At 52.5% G+C, this 16626-nt stretch overlaps 5 protein-coding genes across 5 annotated transcripts; 3 read left to right on the top strand and 2 right to left on the bottom strand.

The window, feature by feature from the left end:
- Positions 1–211: 211 nt before the first annotated feature.
- J4E79_010045 (uncharacterized protein) lies at positions 212–2666 on the top strand (the record flags this gene model as incomplete). The annotated part of the gene is made up of 2 exons (XM_049358885.1): positions 212–466; positions 516–2666. The coding sequence occupies 2 exons, from the start codon at positions 212–214 to the stop codon at positions 2664–2666; spliced, it is 2406 nt and encodes an 801-aa protein (XP_049206618.1).
- Positions 2667–3431: 765 nt separating this feature from the next.
- J4E79_010044 (uncharacterized protein) lies at positions 3432–4682 on the top strand (the record flags this gene model as incomplete). Its single annotated transcript, XM_049358884.1, has 1 exon — positions 3432–4682. One exon carries the CDS (start codon positions 3432–3434, stop codon positions 4680–4682), a length of 1251 nt encoding a protein of 416 aa, XP_049206617.1.
- Positions 4683–7913: 3231 nt separating this feature from the next.
- J4E79_010043 (uncharacterized protein) lies at positions 7914–10400 on the top strand (the record flags this gene model as incomplete). Its single annotated transcript, XM_049358883.1, has 1 exon — positions 7914–10400. One exon carries the CDS (start codon positions 7914–7916, stop codon positions 10398–10400), a length of 2487 nt encoding a protein of 828 aa, XP_049206616.1.
- A 210-nt stretch (positions 10401–10610) lies between these two features.
- On the bottom strand, positions 10611–11835 carry J4E79_010042 (uncharacterized protein; the record flags this gene model as incomplete). The annotated part of the gene is made up of 2 exons (XM_049358882.1): positions 10611–11347; positions 11424–11835. 2 exons carry the CDS (start codon positions 11833–11835, stop codon positions 10611–10613), a joined length of 1149 nt encoding a protein of 382 aa, XP_049206615.1.
- Positions 11836–13498: 1663 nt separating this feature from the next.
- J4E79_010041 (uncharacterized protein) lies at positions 13499–15626 on the bottom strand (the record flags this gene model as incomplete). The annotated part of the gene is made up of 4 exons (XM_049358881.1): positions 13499–13939; positions 13985–14237; positions 14284–15285; positions 15445–15626. 4 exons carry the CDS (start codon positions 15624–15626, stop codon positions 13499–13501), a joined length of 1878 nt encoding a protein of 625 aa, XP_049206614.1.
- Between the last annotated feature and the right edge of the window lie 1000 nt (positions 15627–16626).

Genomic DNA, 16626 nt, shown 5'->3' with positions numbered 1-16626 from the left:
GACGAAAGTCAGACAGGCAACAGAAGGCGCGAACGGACCTATCGATAACACCCGCCTTGGCAAACAACGCAAGGGTCCCGTCACACCGCAACACCACGCATGCACCCCAAGTCTCAGGAACTTTGACCAGGGTCGCCGCGCGAATGTATGCTCTGCGGTCGCGAACATGTCTCGACCGCCCTCAACCGCCTCTACGGCCACCGCGACTACCATGAGCGGCCATGCGCGCACCGCGTCGGTCAAGACAATTCCCAAACCTCAAGCCGTGAACCCAATAGCAGCGCCCGATATTCGCCTGTTCGTAACCAATTTGCGATTGTTGGATTTGGATTTGCGACCGGATTGGCCTGAAATCACGATACAAACTTTCTCGGCAAAGAATGCAGACCAGCGACAGAGAATTGGCGGGGCTGAATGGGCACTATTTCGACTCTTCGAGATATGGGATCCCAATGAGACAGCACAGGTATGCTGGGATGAAACCTCACGCTGATCTATGTCTGACTCAGCTACAGAAACTCCAACCCTTCTTCCCGCCACTCGAACCACTTCAATCGTTAAACCTCCGCGCTGCGCTATACCGATGTCTGAACGAATTGAAGAAGAACGGCGTTTTGGGAAGAGAGTCAGTTCTTAGGAAAACAATGCTTGACGAGTGCAAGGGCGAGAAATTCTACGAGATACTGGCTATATTTTCGAATGTCGTACTCAAAAAGGTGCTTGCAGCGCAAGACGGAGGGGACAGAGATGCCGTTGTCGCAAGAAAACTGGCGACAGCGTCAGCGCTCTCAGTTGAACAACAACGGTCGTTACTGCCCCTAGCGATCGCACACAAGGCAGCGCTCGTCAACGTGCTGAGACAGAAAGAAGAGAAGAGGTTGAAGTACATGGAATTCCATGGTCTTCTGGACAAAAAGGCAGCAGATATCCGGGGTCGCATACGCAAATGCAAAGATACCCCTCGAGCGCAAAAGCCAGCGATACCACGGAAAGAAGCCAATGCCATCAAGAAACAGCTCAAGGACAACTGGGTTGGCAACCAACAGTGGCTCGACGTAATGCTACGCGGCGAGAACGTACAGGCGGACGATGCATTCCTAAACAGCCGTTTCGACAAAGTCTTGCATATGGTGGAAAAAGGCAGAAAATTAGAAGACGTCGCGCCTGAAACTGGATTACTGGAGAATCTGCAAGCAAGAGTGCAAGAGCAGCAGGAGAGGTTACAAAAGTGGAAGGCCTTCCATGCTGAGCTACAAAACGACGAGTCAGGAAAGGAAACATCAGAAAGCGGACAGACTACGGCGCCAGTAAAGGAGTTCCACTTCGATGACCACTCGCAATATCAATTGCCGTCGGCGAAGCACACAGCAGAATCTGCGAGTGTAAAGCGGCCGACTATACGAACAGAGTTTCAAGACATCCTGTCTGATATGGACAGTGAGCTGGCGCGAGCCGCCAAAGTCAGGGCTAGTACTGCATCCACAATTATACATCATAGAAGTACCTCGACGGCAAAAACTGCTCGCCCACCACTTCTCACAAGGAAATCTACTCAGACGGAGACGATACGCAAAGCACCAGTGATTCCAGCTAAGCCTGTCAAATTACAGTCACCATCAAGACCAAACTCGTTAGAACATGTTCCAGTCCTACCCAGACCATCTCGGCACGTTCCGACAACTGCCACACCAATCGACTCAGAGGCCACACTAATTGGTCAATCATCTGCGTTGAGTAGAGCTACGACTCAGCACGACGCATCGCCGACGGAGACTGATAACGAGCGCACACCAGTACCGGAGACTAGATCTGCTGTTTCCGAATCAGTCGTCGACAACTCACCTCCTGAAGCTGCCAAGACACTTACTAATTACTCAGAGCAAAAAACAGATCTCTCTCCTGAAAAGCTACTTGAGCCATCGCCACAATACCCCTCTGAACCACCAATCCCAACTTTCGATCCCCCAGAACTCAATGCTGAAGAAGCACTTGCCGACCAGATCATCAACTCCATCGGTAATGCGACCCCATCTCCGATCAAGAAACCTCAACCACGTATGTCCCTTTCGCTCATCGAACGCACACGCATGACAATGGCACGGACAAACTCTTTCGAACCTGTTCCAGAGTCACCTGATCTCCCGTTGCCATCTATGGGACCACCACCGATCCCTTCCATCACTGGAGATGAAGACGGCGACCGACGCGCAACACTGGCCGAACGAACCCGGCTCACCATGGAAGCCATGCAATCCAACCCCCGCCCCACCGCCACAGCAAAGAAGGAACAGCGTAAATCTAGCCGATCATCACTCTTCCCCGTCAACCAATTTGATACACCCCGGAACCGCAAATCGTTCGAACTCCTAGAACAAGCAAAGCTCGAGAGCATCGAGCGTACACCCACCGAGCAACTATTCAGTGACGAAGTGGATTACGATAGGGTGTTCAAGTCAAGACCGAAGATTGCCACAAGTCCGGTCTGGAGTCCTGAAGGCGGCGTTGGTGGTCAGGAAGAGTTTGGAAGTGACGGTGAAGATGTGGATGGTGTTACGGGTATCGATCTCGGAGATGTGGATCAGGACGATGACGGAGAGGATAGGTTCAAAGAGAGTTGGATGGATAGTCCTAGTCATAAGAAGGGGGTGAGGAGTATGAGGTACTAGATACGAGAGGAGGTACAATTGTAAATGACATATCATCGCCAGTGTTGGTGTTGACACTGATTCTCCATTTTTACTGCAAGAGCACGGCAGCACGATGAGCCAAGCTCAGTGTCATAAGACTGCGAATCTCCTGGTCATCCATACATACTGAGCACATGACATAATGGCATCAGAGTACCAGTTGGGCTAGTCTTCTCTCAAGCCATATAGGCCCTGCTGCAGGGTGAGTTTCACATACCGGGCACATTCATAATCACTTTCGCGTACCACGACTGCTATTGGCTCCTAAGCTATGCAAAGCTTACCACCAGATAGCCACGTCCGTGCCGCAATGGCGAACACCGCAGAACGCCCCGCCATGCCTCTCTCTCATCGCGACAGATACATTCCAGGCTAAACACAGTCATTTTCTGATGTAAGCGTAACTGCACGTTCATTGCGCAGTCATCCTCAGTAAATTTCCCTGAAAGTACAACTGTTGGAGCGCGATGAAGCTGCTTGATCTTCCCAGAGAGCTTTTCGAAACGATCCTACACTATGCCATTCTCACCCGAGGAACGAAAAGAGGGCTGCGCTTGAGACTGATAAACCGTACGATGCAGTCTTTCATGATCCGAGATTCCACACTGACAGCCGCTAGGTTACTTCGCGAGTGAGGTGACGCGCGCACTTCATATCTTCCGCCTGCTCGATGGAATCATGTTTCGCGTTCCCTACTCTTAGGAAGAAATCCACTTCTTCCAATCTTATCGAGAATACCGAATCATGCATGAGGCTTTGAACGGAAACCCCTTCCTGAACGATGTCCGGAACGTGGCGCTACAGATAGCATTGATGCGCGACATCCACGAGGAAGATGAAGGCGTCGTTACGAACATAGTCCAGACTCTATGCGCAACGATAGAAACCAGCGCAGATTCCCGGTCCCGCTGGAGAAACGAATTCAACCGCCCACAGAAGTGGGATTCTCCCGGATTCGAGAAACAGCTCTTTGGTGCGGCGCTTTGCACCAATAGCCTTTCGTACATTCGGCGGTCTGCGGCGCTACGGGATGCCATGTTGTCAAAAATTACATGCCCTGAAAACAGCTGCGTATTTGGAACGTTCTTTGAGCTGACAGGAAAGCTCGGCAACAAGGAACTTCTTGACTACCTCATGACAAACGCACCATCTGAGTCCGGCCCAGAGGTTAGGTTCGAGCTTTTCAAACATGCAGCACAAGCTGGCAGGATAGACATCGCTCGGTTCCTCCATGGGTATCGTAGCGAAGAGTGGCAATGGAATTTTGAATCCGATATCAAGGGGAACAAAAGGCTGCTGAACTTCACTCTCGACGGCGGTCATAATCCTGAGGTTTATGACCTTATCCAGACTATGCGCACGGCTCAAGGCTTGCGACGGACGCCAAGTGATACTATGGACATTAAATTCTACGGCAGCGCAAAAGTTGGGTATATAGACATGGTGTCGCATCTCCTACGAATCGGCGAGTATGCCAATGGAGATCGAACTGGCATCCTCCATATAGCTGTCAAGTACGCTAGCGAACGCGGCCACGTAGCCATTGTCCAGCTTCTGTTAGATCATGGTGCGAATCCAAACATCACTCTCGAAGGTGCGGCGCGCCGCGGTCACGGGAAGCTCGTGCAAATGCTGCTGGATCGCGGAGTCATGCCGAGTGAGGCACTTATCGATGCAGGAAGATACTATACAGCACATGCTAAGCTTCTTGCGAATATCGAAAGAGGACCTTATCTGGACGTAGTGCGGCTCCTTCTTGATGCCGGTGTAGACGTCAACGAAAGCATTGGCAAGGACAGCTCTCTCGTCGGAGCAATCGCCGCAGAACATACAGCACTGTTTGAGTTCCTTCTCGAACGAGGAGCGGATCTGCATTCCCCTGGGACAGCAGAGGAGTGCGTACGAAGAGCGAAAAAGGATGGACTGGAGTCTATGCTACTGCTGCTCGAAAATCATGGGGTTGATGTCAATGTTGAGTTGGGAGAAGGGGCATGATTGAACGATATGACTTCTTTCGCGTGGAAGTAGGAACGTCCCATCTGTTGCACTTTCTAGTTGCGCTCCTAGACGTTTGTCTGATCAATGCATGTGGCATCAATCCAGAGCCATTCTTCAAGCAACCAGTGGTTTTATCTTAATCTTGCAACGAAGCCAAAGCCTACAAGCTGTGAGCGGTTCGCGAAGTCTCCCTATCCGTGACACCATGGCGATGACGCGAACGACGCGAAGAGAGCAGCCGCATCGCAGGGCCGTCATGTGACGACGCCGATTTTGTCCCTACATCAGCCACACGGGCGCATAGCCCGCTGCGATAGTCTCGATCAAGTTGGGCGAGTTTCACAAGGAAATCGAAAGAAAACCTCGCTTTATAGCTCTCTTTGTCGTTCGTCAATCGCAAGGAGCAGTCGTAGGGTCGCACAGTGAACTCCGTGGATTCCAGCTCCCGGGAGCGTATTCTTCTACTCCATCGGCCAGCGAAACCGGGAACGTGAGCTACCTCGTCAAGCTTGACGAAAGTATACTCGTAGGACTCGCATATTCTGCCCAGATAGAGATGTATCGACAGTAGCTTACTAGAAGGCGATACTACCACGAAGCCTGGTAAATGGGATTGCTGTGTACCGTCGCAACTTGGATAGCAACTATGATATGATTCGCTTGAGCACGAGGCGCGGAGAAAGTCTTCCGAGACGATAGGTAGCGTCATCGTTGCAAACGATGAGAGCCTGTCGTTCCAAGTCACATCGCTCGGATCCGGAGACTTCAGCTGTAGAATGAATGCAACCAGGTTGGTGGCGCACAAGCAGAACGACTTCTTGCAACACCTTAAGATTTGTTTTGCCACTGCGAGATCCGTAGCTTTGTAGTCGACCTGTAGGTCTTTCCCTTCGCCACAAAGCGCAAGTAGTGAATAGACACGATCCCGGCTAATGTGTGCCTCCTTGAGCTTAAATCGGTTCATCAAATAGATAAGACTTCTACCCTTCCAGTCCATAGTAATAGATTGGCGGAGAAGTTCGAGTCGTGCAGGGTAGCTTCCCCCAGTTGAAACTTCTGGGAAGAATAAAGCGTCCAGTTCGATGTCAGCGGCCATAAGCGTTATCTTCCGTGCAAGCCCGAGCTCTTGCGTAATCCATGCCCGATCCCAGTACTCAGCAACGCAAAGATGGTGAAAGCCCTGCCCAGATTCAGGATGTCCCAAAATCGGCGGTTTCTTATCTTTCGTGCGATCTTCGCTCATAGTACGTGGCCGCATGTACTCCAAGAACTCGGCGATATTGACGTCATCTCCCAGCCATGACACCACATTCTTCGCTCGGCTGAAAATCACACCCATTTGTTGTACCTGATGATTTCGTTCGGAAGAGTCGTTCTGGTTGATGCAGAGGGCGTCGATCCAGATCCACGCACGTGATAAGTGCTTAATTCGTCTCGCCCGTGTGAGAAATCGATGTAGGTTGTGACGCACTTTGAAGGTTTTGCCGTCTATAAGAATGGTATGGCGCTCGTCATCACCGCCCCATACATATGAGAGACAGATGTATGAGGCTTCTGTAGTAGCGTGTTTGATCTTGCATTGAACGTGACCGCCGGCGGACTTTTCGCTTAGGAGTCGTATGAGTCTGATTGAGGAAGCCTGTCGGTCCAAAGGCCGGTACTGAAAGGAACGATACATGCGTATGCTAACGCTCGAAACCAAATTTTTCGGGTGGCTGCTGGATCGTATGAAGTTCCGCGTGAAGAGATAAGGTAGCGGAAATGTGGACCTAGTATTGCTGACGATTAGAAGGATTGGGGCGGTGCCAGGGCACGGGTGTCGACAAATATGAGCAGGTAGCTCATAGAGGCGGTGCGTGTGCAAGCCGAGCGGGGCAGCTTAAGGCAGAAGGGCTACAAGCCATTCTCGATTCGAGCATACTGCTTACGCCGGTAACCCAGAAGACTGCCTCACAAGAAGATGCGCCTTTGATCCAGATTTGGGCCCGGAATTGGGTCGCGTTGATTTGCTACACACTTGTATAGTGTCCATGAGAATCAAAAGTATCCTGTATGCTTCGTGGTTATCATCATCTAGCTACACAGTGCTATGAGATAGCATGCTAACCGGGCTTTCAAAATGCCCGTATACCTACGAAATTTGAGGCGCGATGTGCTAGCGGATAGTCTGCAGTATGCGGAGGTGACATTCACGTCCGAGGCGAGCAGTTGGAATTGTTCCGTCGGTTGCAAAGATAGCGAGAGACTGCGACGGCCATGTTCATGGTTCTTGCAGAAATTGTGGTCGCAATGAACGAAGGCAGGCTGCCACCTGCGAGCCGGAGCCCCACATCGCCAGGACCGTGCGTTGACACGTTCGCCACCGGAAGACCTCGGGATAGACAACCCTCCATGGCCTAGACAACCGCACTTCTCACAAACGACACTTTACGCGCTTCATTTCACACGAAATGCAAACCTGGTATCGGCACCGTAACCGCAGCTTTTGGCCATCGTATGCCGATTTGAGGGCAGTCGGCTACCCGAACGATCGCCAGCCCAGATCAAAATCCACCACTCAATGACTTCGAGCTAATGGGTTGTAGCAAAAGGTCGCATACCTGGATGTGAAGAGATATGTCACTATTTAAGGAGCCGCTTGAGAAGATATGCTCGCATCGTAGCGGCCTCTGGCCAACATGGCAAAGCCCCCATTCCCGACAGTCTTTAGCAATCGTGAAACACAATTCTGTTCTCCTCATGTTACGCCATATCCTCATACTACCTAGGGCTCTCGCATTCCTCTTATGTCTTTGTGTCATCATCATCGGCCGCGTGCATAAAAATTACAGACAATGTGCTGCTCGGGGCTTTGGAATCATAGCGTTCACTTTCTCTAGTCATCTTGCCTTGGAAGGAGCAAGGACGTCGAAAGTGCACAGTTGCACTACATGATTTTCTGGTATATTTTTCGAATCATCGATTGGCTTGCTTCCATTTGCTTGTGTGCGAGACCGCTCTGTCACCGCCTCCTGCGCGAAATGCCTTTGGCTCCGTTTGTCACGGTTGCCTACCCAACAGCTTTTTCTGCTCTGAAGCCCACCTTCACCGCCAGTGCACACAAGCGGATTTTGCCTAGCATTCCTACGCAGCTTTACCCTTCCCTCTACCCACCCCATCGATTTCAGAGAGCTTGCGACACAACAACTACAGATTACCGTCAGACTCACACCATTCCCGTCGCCGAGAATGGCGCCCACGCCCTTGCTAGCCGATGCGTATCGCAAGTACAAGAGGGGTACCGAAAGTCTCGTTCAATGGCTAGCTGAGACAGCCCGCTCCACTGGTACAGTGGACAAGGTGTTCAGCGATACCGCGATACCGCCTCCGGGAGGCAGGCTGAAAGGAACTGCCAGGAAGGAGGCAAGGAATGCTCCACGCACTTGCCGAATCGCGACAAGATCGTTTGTTACTCTTGCTACTGCCATCGTCAGCGACAAGAAACTCTCCGTCCCAGCCTCGGTCTTGACAACCCTGCGGGCTGTGATACGAGGCCGCAGGGAGTGTGCAGTCTGGTACGCGACTGCCTGTGATTCCGAGGATGACGCGGTCAAAGCAGAAAATGCAAGCCACGCACATTTCATCAAGACATTAGAAAGCGTTCTGGAAATCCTTAAGGCCAAGAAGCCGGTAGTCAAAAAAGTGCAGCTCAAGACCATGGAGACCGGACTCCTACGCACAGGCAACGCATACCACGTCCTAGAAGAGAAGGAGCTTTCAGGATCCGACGATATACCTGAGATTACTGAGATCCAAGCTAAACCCGCCAAGACGAAGAACGTCACGTACAAGCTCGAAGAGTCTGATACCGACGTCATTTTCGCTGTCTACTGCTTCCTGAAGGACGTTACAGATCTCAGGATTGCAGTCAGGCGCACTTGGCGTGAGTTTGCGAACGGCGACATTGGTGTCCAGGCTGCCGCCCTTACCATGAACGTCGCCTTGAACATGATTAAGAAGGTCAGCGACGAGTTTGAGGCAGCTAACCCTCGATTCAACGATTCAGAGAATCGGAGCATACATAGCGATATGATTGACTTCGTATACCGCAGACGCCTCCCGACTAGACAAGGTTCGGCCTTCGATGCAGCCGACGGTAACGACGAACCTTATGCTTACAACGAAGAGAGGCAAATGTTACACCTCGACACTGTAATGTGCGTGCATACCACAGATATACTTCTTCTCACGTTCGGTAAAGAAAAAGACGAAGAGTTCCAGCTCACCAACGACGAGAAGAGATTCCTCAAGTGCGTTACGCAGCTTGCAGCATCACCCCCTATGCACCTTCGACTCATCGATGAATACATGGTGTACAAGGCTGCAAGAGCCATGCTTTCTGAGGGCCTTCAACAGAGTTGGATCATGTTCTCCCTGCAGATCTTCTGGGATATGCAGCGAGAGCTGGGGCCTCATCTGTCTGTGGGCGAATCGCTTCTCCACAGAACCGGAAGGCAGATTCTCGAAGGGTACCAGTCCTTCCTCGACTTCAAGGGTCTAGAGAAATTGGTTCACGGCTACGACATCCAATGCGGAAATGCCTTCGCGTACAAGAAATTTATCGAGAAATACATCGATAGCAAGAACGTTCAGATGTCGTTGGATGCTGATGAAGAAAGCGCGTTTCCAGAAGTCAAGCCCCGTAAGATACCTGGGTTTTCACTATTGAGGTGTGATCCCGCGTTCTGCGGGTTGTTGTTGGCTACCATACGCAAAGACAATCACGAACTCGCCATCGCCCTTGCATCGAACCAGGCTCACATTATCGGGATGGCTCATCTATACAACGCCACTCGATGCGCCGGACATCTACCCAAGAATCTGAAGTGGGCTGATATGGAATGGCTTATTGAGCAGCAAGGTAGCGATTGGATTTTCATGGGCAAGAAGCCAGAACCAGTCCTTGCAATCGGAAAACGCGCTATGCTGGTAATGGGAATCCTATACCATGAAGCACATAAAGGCTACAGGTCTAGCACACCGGGTGGAGGCGCAGCATACTTGTCTCGCGTTAGTGCACCACGCCGCCTTAGGTGTCATGCTCAGTATCTCGAGTCGTCCATTGCTAGGAATCCACGCGATCTGACGCATCAGAAAGTCACGAATGACCTCCAACCAAGCAAAGCCACTCTTGTCAAGGTCGAAATGCTGCTTGAAGCCGGTCACAAAACGTCTCAAAAATCAGTCAAGAAGTTATCTTCTCTCGAAAAGCTGCATCTCTTCAAGCAGACGGTTGTCAAGGACGAGACAGCTCTCACATTCGATGTGATGGAGCTGTTTCTGCGATGTATCCGGATATTGCAGCAGGTCCATAAGTACGCTCGTGCTGTTGCACCACTCGACTATCCAGCGGCACTGTTCGAAGGAGGGATCTGGTTGACCAACGTTATCCTATCCATGTTGTTTCATCTGAAAAAGCTTAAAGGGGAGCATCCGTGCATCCTTCCGGTGGTTGGTATAATGCTCCGCAAGATGATCGAGAAAGAGGGAGATTCGGTTCTAAGGGGTGCTGCAGCGTTGCAGGAGAGCACGAGGCTTAGCTTTCCAGGATTCCGGAGCGTGGATGAACCGAGCTTCGACTGCCTACCGGAAGACCTGATTCGTCCTCCAATGCGAACAGAGTTTCCATACTCGATGTATTGGCAGATGCTGCAACAAGGGCCTTTCACGTCTTGATATAGCTCTAGTTACGAGTTGGAGGTATCTAGCGTTGCATCCTGTAAGAGATCATCGACACTTTTTGGTTTACGCGAAGTGTAGATACTCCGCACAGCATCTAGGCTTTCCAACACAGATATGCGAACACTGAACGATATGCAAGAGTTTAGACGCAAAAGCATGATCATTGTCCCGAGGATTGATGAATTAAGTAATTATAGCTAAAATCTAGATCCAGAGCATCGCAGTAATGGCGCTGAGTACCAAGAGCCCTCCACCAAGACTCTTACCCACCACAGCACCAGAGTCACCCGTCTGCTCAGCCACAGCCGCACTGCCCGTCGCACTTCCCGTCGGCGTCACACTAGCCATACTCGCGCTGCCAGTAACATTCCCCGTCTCCATCGCATGCTCACCACCCACACCCCCATCCACATTAACATTAACCGTCGCACTCGCACTCGCGCTCGGACTAGCCTCCGTCTTCAACCCCGAACTACTCGCACTAGAACTCTTCTCCCCATCACCATCCTCACTCCCACTCTTCTTCACTTTCCCATCCCCGCCATCAACAACAATACTCTCAAACGACCCACTCAAATCGCCATACTGATAGCTAGAACCAGGATTCTGATTCCGCACCTCCACCTTCTCCACCACCATCGTAAAAGGCGCAGCGCTGTAATCTGTTTCGCCGCCCGCCCACTCGATGGTTCCCTCGGCGTTGTTGGGGTCGCCGCCGGCCCAGATGCCGATGCGAACGTTCATGGGGGTTTGCGGGTAGTTGGAGCCGCCGTTTGCGTCGGAGTAGGAGAGTGTGCGTTTGGGGGTGCCGTCGACGAGCCAGGTTGTGGAGGTGGAGGTCCAGGCGATGGTGTAGTTGTGCGATGTGGATTGGGTGTCGGGGATTGGGGCGTCGACTTCGCGGTCGTGGGTTGTGGTGTTGCCTTTGCCGAAGTAGTTTGCTGGGGGTGTGTTAGTGGGGGGTTCTTATGGGTGGATACGAAGGTGTAGGGATGGGGGAATGGGGGATAGACGTACTCTGGACGTTCCCGGGTTGTCCACCTAGCCACTCCCAATCTACCTCATCCAGATCGTCACTCTCCAGAATGGCACTGCTCACCACGCCCTTGCCGGGCGCAGCTTTCATGACGAAGCTCACGCTGCCGAAGAAGATGTACCAGTTCGATTGGATGGTGGGTGCATCGCCGGCTTTGTTGATGGTGAACTCCGCTCCTTTCGATGTGTACTTTACATCGCCAGCAGTGACCTTCCAGTTCTCATCATCGGCACCGGTGGTGAAGTCGTGGGTGTAGACTGACTCGGAGAGTGCAGTGTCTGCTGGGCAGGATTTCTTGGTTGGGTCGCAGTCTGTGGATGTTTGGGCGAGAGTTTGGGTGGCTGATAGGAGGACGAGGGAGAGTGGGAGTAAGGAGACGTTGGGGAGATGCATTATGGAAGTTGTAGAATGAAACCGCTCTGCTGTTGGGTTTGTGAACGAGTAACTTTGAAAGAGAGAGAAGACAGAGACAGCGACACTGAACCCGACGAAGACAGAGGAGAAGCCTTGAAGCAAGAGGCTGAAGATAAGCACCACAAGGAACCCGCGTACCCACCTACTTTAATCACAATCTACAAAGCTTGCCATGCTCAACCCTCCGCGTGGCACGCACCTCCCTCGTCGCCGCAACCCAGGGGCTCACCAAACCACACCACTCTCCACAGCCCCCGTCACTGTGGGTCCCTTGAATTACCATCGTCAGACTCCCAGATCACTCCCTGTACCCAAAGATACGGGTGCCAGGACCAAGCATCCACCATTGATAGCGAGGACAGCAGCAGCGGGAACGAGAGGGTCAGGAGGGTACGCGAATTACAGGTACCAACTCTCGGCCCGTGTTAAAGCCGCGTGGGTTAATGACGACGCTCGACCCACTTGGCGATCCCGAAACTCAATATATGCGAGCTGGGAGTGTGGCTGGTGTGTCTTGCTAAGTATAGCAATAGGTACGCGAACACGATGTTGGGTGGATTTGAGTTTTTGTACGATGAGGGTTTTGTTAGTGGTGTCTTTTAATAGGAGGGTTTTGGGTGTTGCTTGTGTCGATTATACGGAATGTGTGGGTTGTGAGTGGGTGGCGCGCTCGCGCATCCTCCATGTATCTTCGTACATACGGGTCGCGTGTGTGGGTCATCGCAGTACCGAGGTTCTTGTACGACAGACACGATGTACATAACAAGTGCGTGCGATGTACGGTGTTGCATTGATTGTTGTGGTGACACGATGATGTCGCATGCGCTTCTTCCGTCGAGACATTCAACTACCTAGGTACTGCCCAACAGCCAGCGCGGAAGGAATGTGGGCAGCAGACACATACACAGGCGTCGATCCTCTTGTGAGGCAACACAGCTAGGCATATCGGCTTCCTCCTATGCTCATGCACCGCTATACGGCATGGCATCGACATCACGCAGGAGCTTTTCTTGCAGGTCCCCCCTCATCGCGGCGCAGACCCCTTTCTTTCACAACTACCACGCTCGGTTCAACTCGCTCATGAGCATCGCACCGCATATCGCCTTTCCATTCCTTTCCGTTCCTTTCCATGTAACGGCGTCGGCGAGACACGAAAGGGCCGGACAAGAATAAGAGCGAGAGCCGAACACGAGATAGAACAGTCGCAGTTGAGTCCAGGCCGGTCGACTTCACGTCTTGAGCCGATGTGACTGTGTTCGAGAACAGTCCTTATATTTATACATATTCGAAGCGATGCACCGGCATATCTCAGACACGTTTAATCCACATCACAAGTTCCCACAACCACCATCTCTAGAGCATCTCCTCAGGCAAAAGCGCACACCTACGTCTCTCGAAAACCAGATTGCGAACGTTGCACTTAAAAGCGCACTATACAATTGAGTCATAATCGTAATGCTTCTATCGCGGTATCCCATTTCCAACAACAACACATTCACCCGCCAACCGTAACGAGCGCAGAGTACTGTTCCATTGCTCAGCAAAAACAGGCTAACCAGTGCAGTTCCATTCCTTTCCGTTCCACCTTTCCACGCACACACCTCTATAGATACGCAGCACTCAGCACCTTTCTCACCGCGTTCTACCGCGTCTTCTTGATTTCCGTCGCCCACCCCTCGATCCCCTCGCCCTTGCTACCAACGGGGATATTCAAATCCACACCCTCCATGCCTTTTGTGTCTTTCAAGAATTCGTGTCCTGCCATTCCGCCCGCGTTGGCGCGGTCGACGGGTAGTAGTTCCAACATGGGTAACAGGAAATCGGCAATCTTCTTACTCTCCTCTGAGCTGAAATGATATTTCTCGTGGAGGACGTCGGGAAGGGCCCAGTGTCGTAATCGGTGAATGTTACGCAGCTCGCCTTTGCGGTTGAATATTTCCTGTGACCATTTTCCCGACATGCAAAGGCCCTTCGGGAAGGTGCCTAGTAGCTCGATGATTTGTGCGATATGGTCGTCGTCTTTGCCGTACTTGGTGCCGGATTGTGGGTCGAAGAGGTAGTCGCCGGTGATCAATTCGAATGTCTGGTATTGTTAGTTCACGCCTTCCAGGTTTGTTAGGTTTCATACCATTGCGGCCATACTCCAGACATCGGTACTGGCACCCCATTTGCTACCCAGGATAACTTCTGGTGACCTATATTGCCTGGTCTGGATGTCGTTGGTAAAGTGATGTCCAACCCAGCAGGCGTTTCCAAGATCTGCAATCTTGACTGATATGGTTTCGAAGGCGTTTTCGACTTGCTGCTCGAGCTCGGTCTTGCCGGAAGAGCTGCTGGGTTTATCGAGGCTGATACCCGATACCTCCTTAGTAAGGAGATCACTAGCAAGATTAGTATACACTTGAATATGGACATGAGACAACTTACGCGGACTTTTCTCGTTGCTTTTGCGCGTCGTCGTCGCTCGACTTTATTCCGAGCCGTTCTGCCATTGACAGGCTGGGGCCGGCAGATGGAGTTGCTAGAGCACCACTCATTACGACACCGTCTGACGAAGAAGGAGGACTCGGGATAGTCGTGGGGGAGTCTTTACCTGTACCCTCGCTCATAACCTTGTTGAGACTTTGTGTATTGCCGGGGAAGCTGGAGAGCTCGGCGTGGTTGAAGCTCGCGTTGAGCGGGCTGGGGAGCGGCTGGCTGCCTGTGATGAGGGTCCTCCGTCTCCGCCTGCCGTTTCTAACGCTGTCTTCGCTGTCCTTCTTCTTCGGCTCGTCTTTTACATATGTTTTTACGATCTGCTCGACGTCGCCGATTTCGATGAGAACATTCTCAGGCTTCAGGTCGGTGTGAATGATGCCGCATTCGCGATGGAGGTAGTCGAGGCCTAGCAAGACCTGCTTTGTGATCTGCTTGACCAGCGGCATTGGTATACCGCGGTGGTTCCACCTCTTGATCAGGCCCAGTAAATTCTCTCCCAGCACCTCAAACACCATGCAGACGTGGACGCCGTTGGGGCCCTTGTGGTTGAAGGAATCGAGGAGGCTGACGACATGTTTCCGGCCGGGGTGGTTCTCGTTCGCGTCGACCACCTTCTTGAGGAGCTTAATCTCGTCGAGGGCGGTCTCTGTGTAGTGCGCAGCGGAGCGCACGACCTTGAGGGCGACGTGCTTGCCGCTGGTGTTATCCCTCGACAGCCAGACCGTCGAGAAATGGCCCCACCCGAGCTTGCGCACAATCGTGTACTTGCCGTCCTTGTACTCCTCACCGACCTGCACCGGGTGGTAGCCGCCCTTGCAGTAGTCCTCCGAGTCCTCCTCGTCGGCTGTGTTCTCGGCCTCATCGACCGACGACGACGACGAGTCGGGCGAGTGGCTTAATTGGTTTCCGTACATCTTGTGCTGGGCGAGCGGCGAGTTGGCGTTCTGCACACTGCGGGGTTGAGGTCAGTATAAGGTTGCGGCAGTCAGGGCATGTCGGGCGCATTAAAATAAGTGAAAGAGGGGGGCGCAGGCTGGGCGGGCGGGAAGGGTGAGGCTGCAAGCGGTGGTGGAGGGTAGTGGTTGCGGGTGGTGGTGGTGGTGAACGTACTTGTACTGAAAGGAGCCCGTCGAGCCTGCGGGCGAGGCGTTCTGGTTGCCCTGGTTCTCCGTGGTGATGATGGGCTTGAGGTCCTGGCCCTTCCGTCGCTTCTTGCCGCCGTTGCTGTTGGCAGCCTGCGCGACCTGCTTGGCCTTGTTGATGGCCGCCTTCTTCATGTCGGTGCCATTCATGGTGGCTTTCCCCGCCACGCGCTGGGCTGTGGGCGGGACTGAGGCTCGAGGGCTGCTGGGATGTGCGTGTGCGGTTAGGCGCTCCGGACGCGTTGGGCAGCGCTCATGGGCAGACGCAGACTACTTGGTATGGGCTTGCAGGTGTATAGCGAGGGCAGTGTGGCTCTTCTGTCGCACTGCCTCGCGATTTCTTCAATTGCTGGACACGGGCTTAGCGCTCCCCTCGCCAGCCTATCGATGTCGGGGCTCTGATTGGTGCTCTGGTGGGGGTTTGCACGGGTGCGCGATGCTGCGACAACCACGGGAGATGACTCGCTGGGAGAGATGCGTGATTAATCAAGTCCGACTCGCTTCTCGGAGAATTCGATGCGACTTGGGATGATGATAGAGATGGTGACGGATGGCTGGAGCGCGTCAAAGCCGGAGGAAGCGGTAAGGAAGCAGGCCAGACGAATTATGACATCAGTCGACGCCTACAAATAGTCGCCTGCTACCACATTAGTTCGTGCACGCAAGCCAGTTTTACCCAAAGCCTTGCATCTTGTTAATTAGCGCACCGAGCACCTTGCCTAGACATACCGGGCCGGTAGCAAGTTAGCAATGTGGTAGGCTTGAGCCAGCAATGCTTGTTGTTGCGACCCGATCTGCAGCACACGTGGGATGTCAACATCAGCATACCGACTGCACCTGAGGACCCTGGACCGCATCATACCACATCATCTGTACCTTCCAAATAACATTTAATAGCGCACCTAGGATGTATCATCTGTGCCTTCCTATCTAGCTCTCGCTACCAATGTCTGCAATGGAAACGCCTATTCGAGAAAGAGCTATGCTCAGCCCAACCTGTAGGGCAGGCAGGAGCAGCCCTCACAACCCACCACTATATAATACATCTGCATCCAATCCCGACTCCGAAAGAAGAAACCGCTATGCAAAACTATAAATGCCCCATATCCTACATTCGCGCGCCATCCATTAGCAGCCCTGTAACACCTGA

Source organism: Alternaria viburni, assembly GCF_023758015.1.
Source record: "Alternaria viburni strain BMP 2772 chromosome Unknown scaffold_28, whole genome shotgun sequence".
NCBI lineage: Eukaryota > Fungi > Ascomycota > Dothideomycetes > Pleosporales > Pleosporaceae > Alternaria > Alternaria viburni.
The sequence above is the reverse complement of the archived record's forward strand: the minus strand, read 5'-3'. Positions and strand labels throughout refer to the sequence as shown.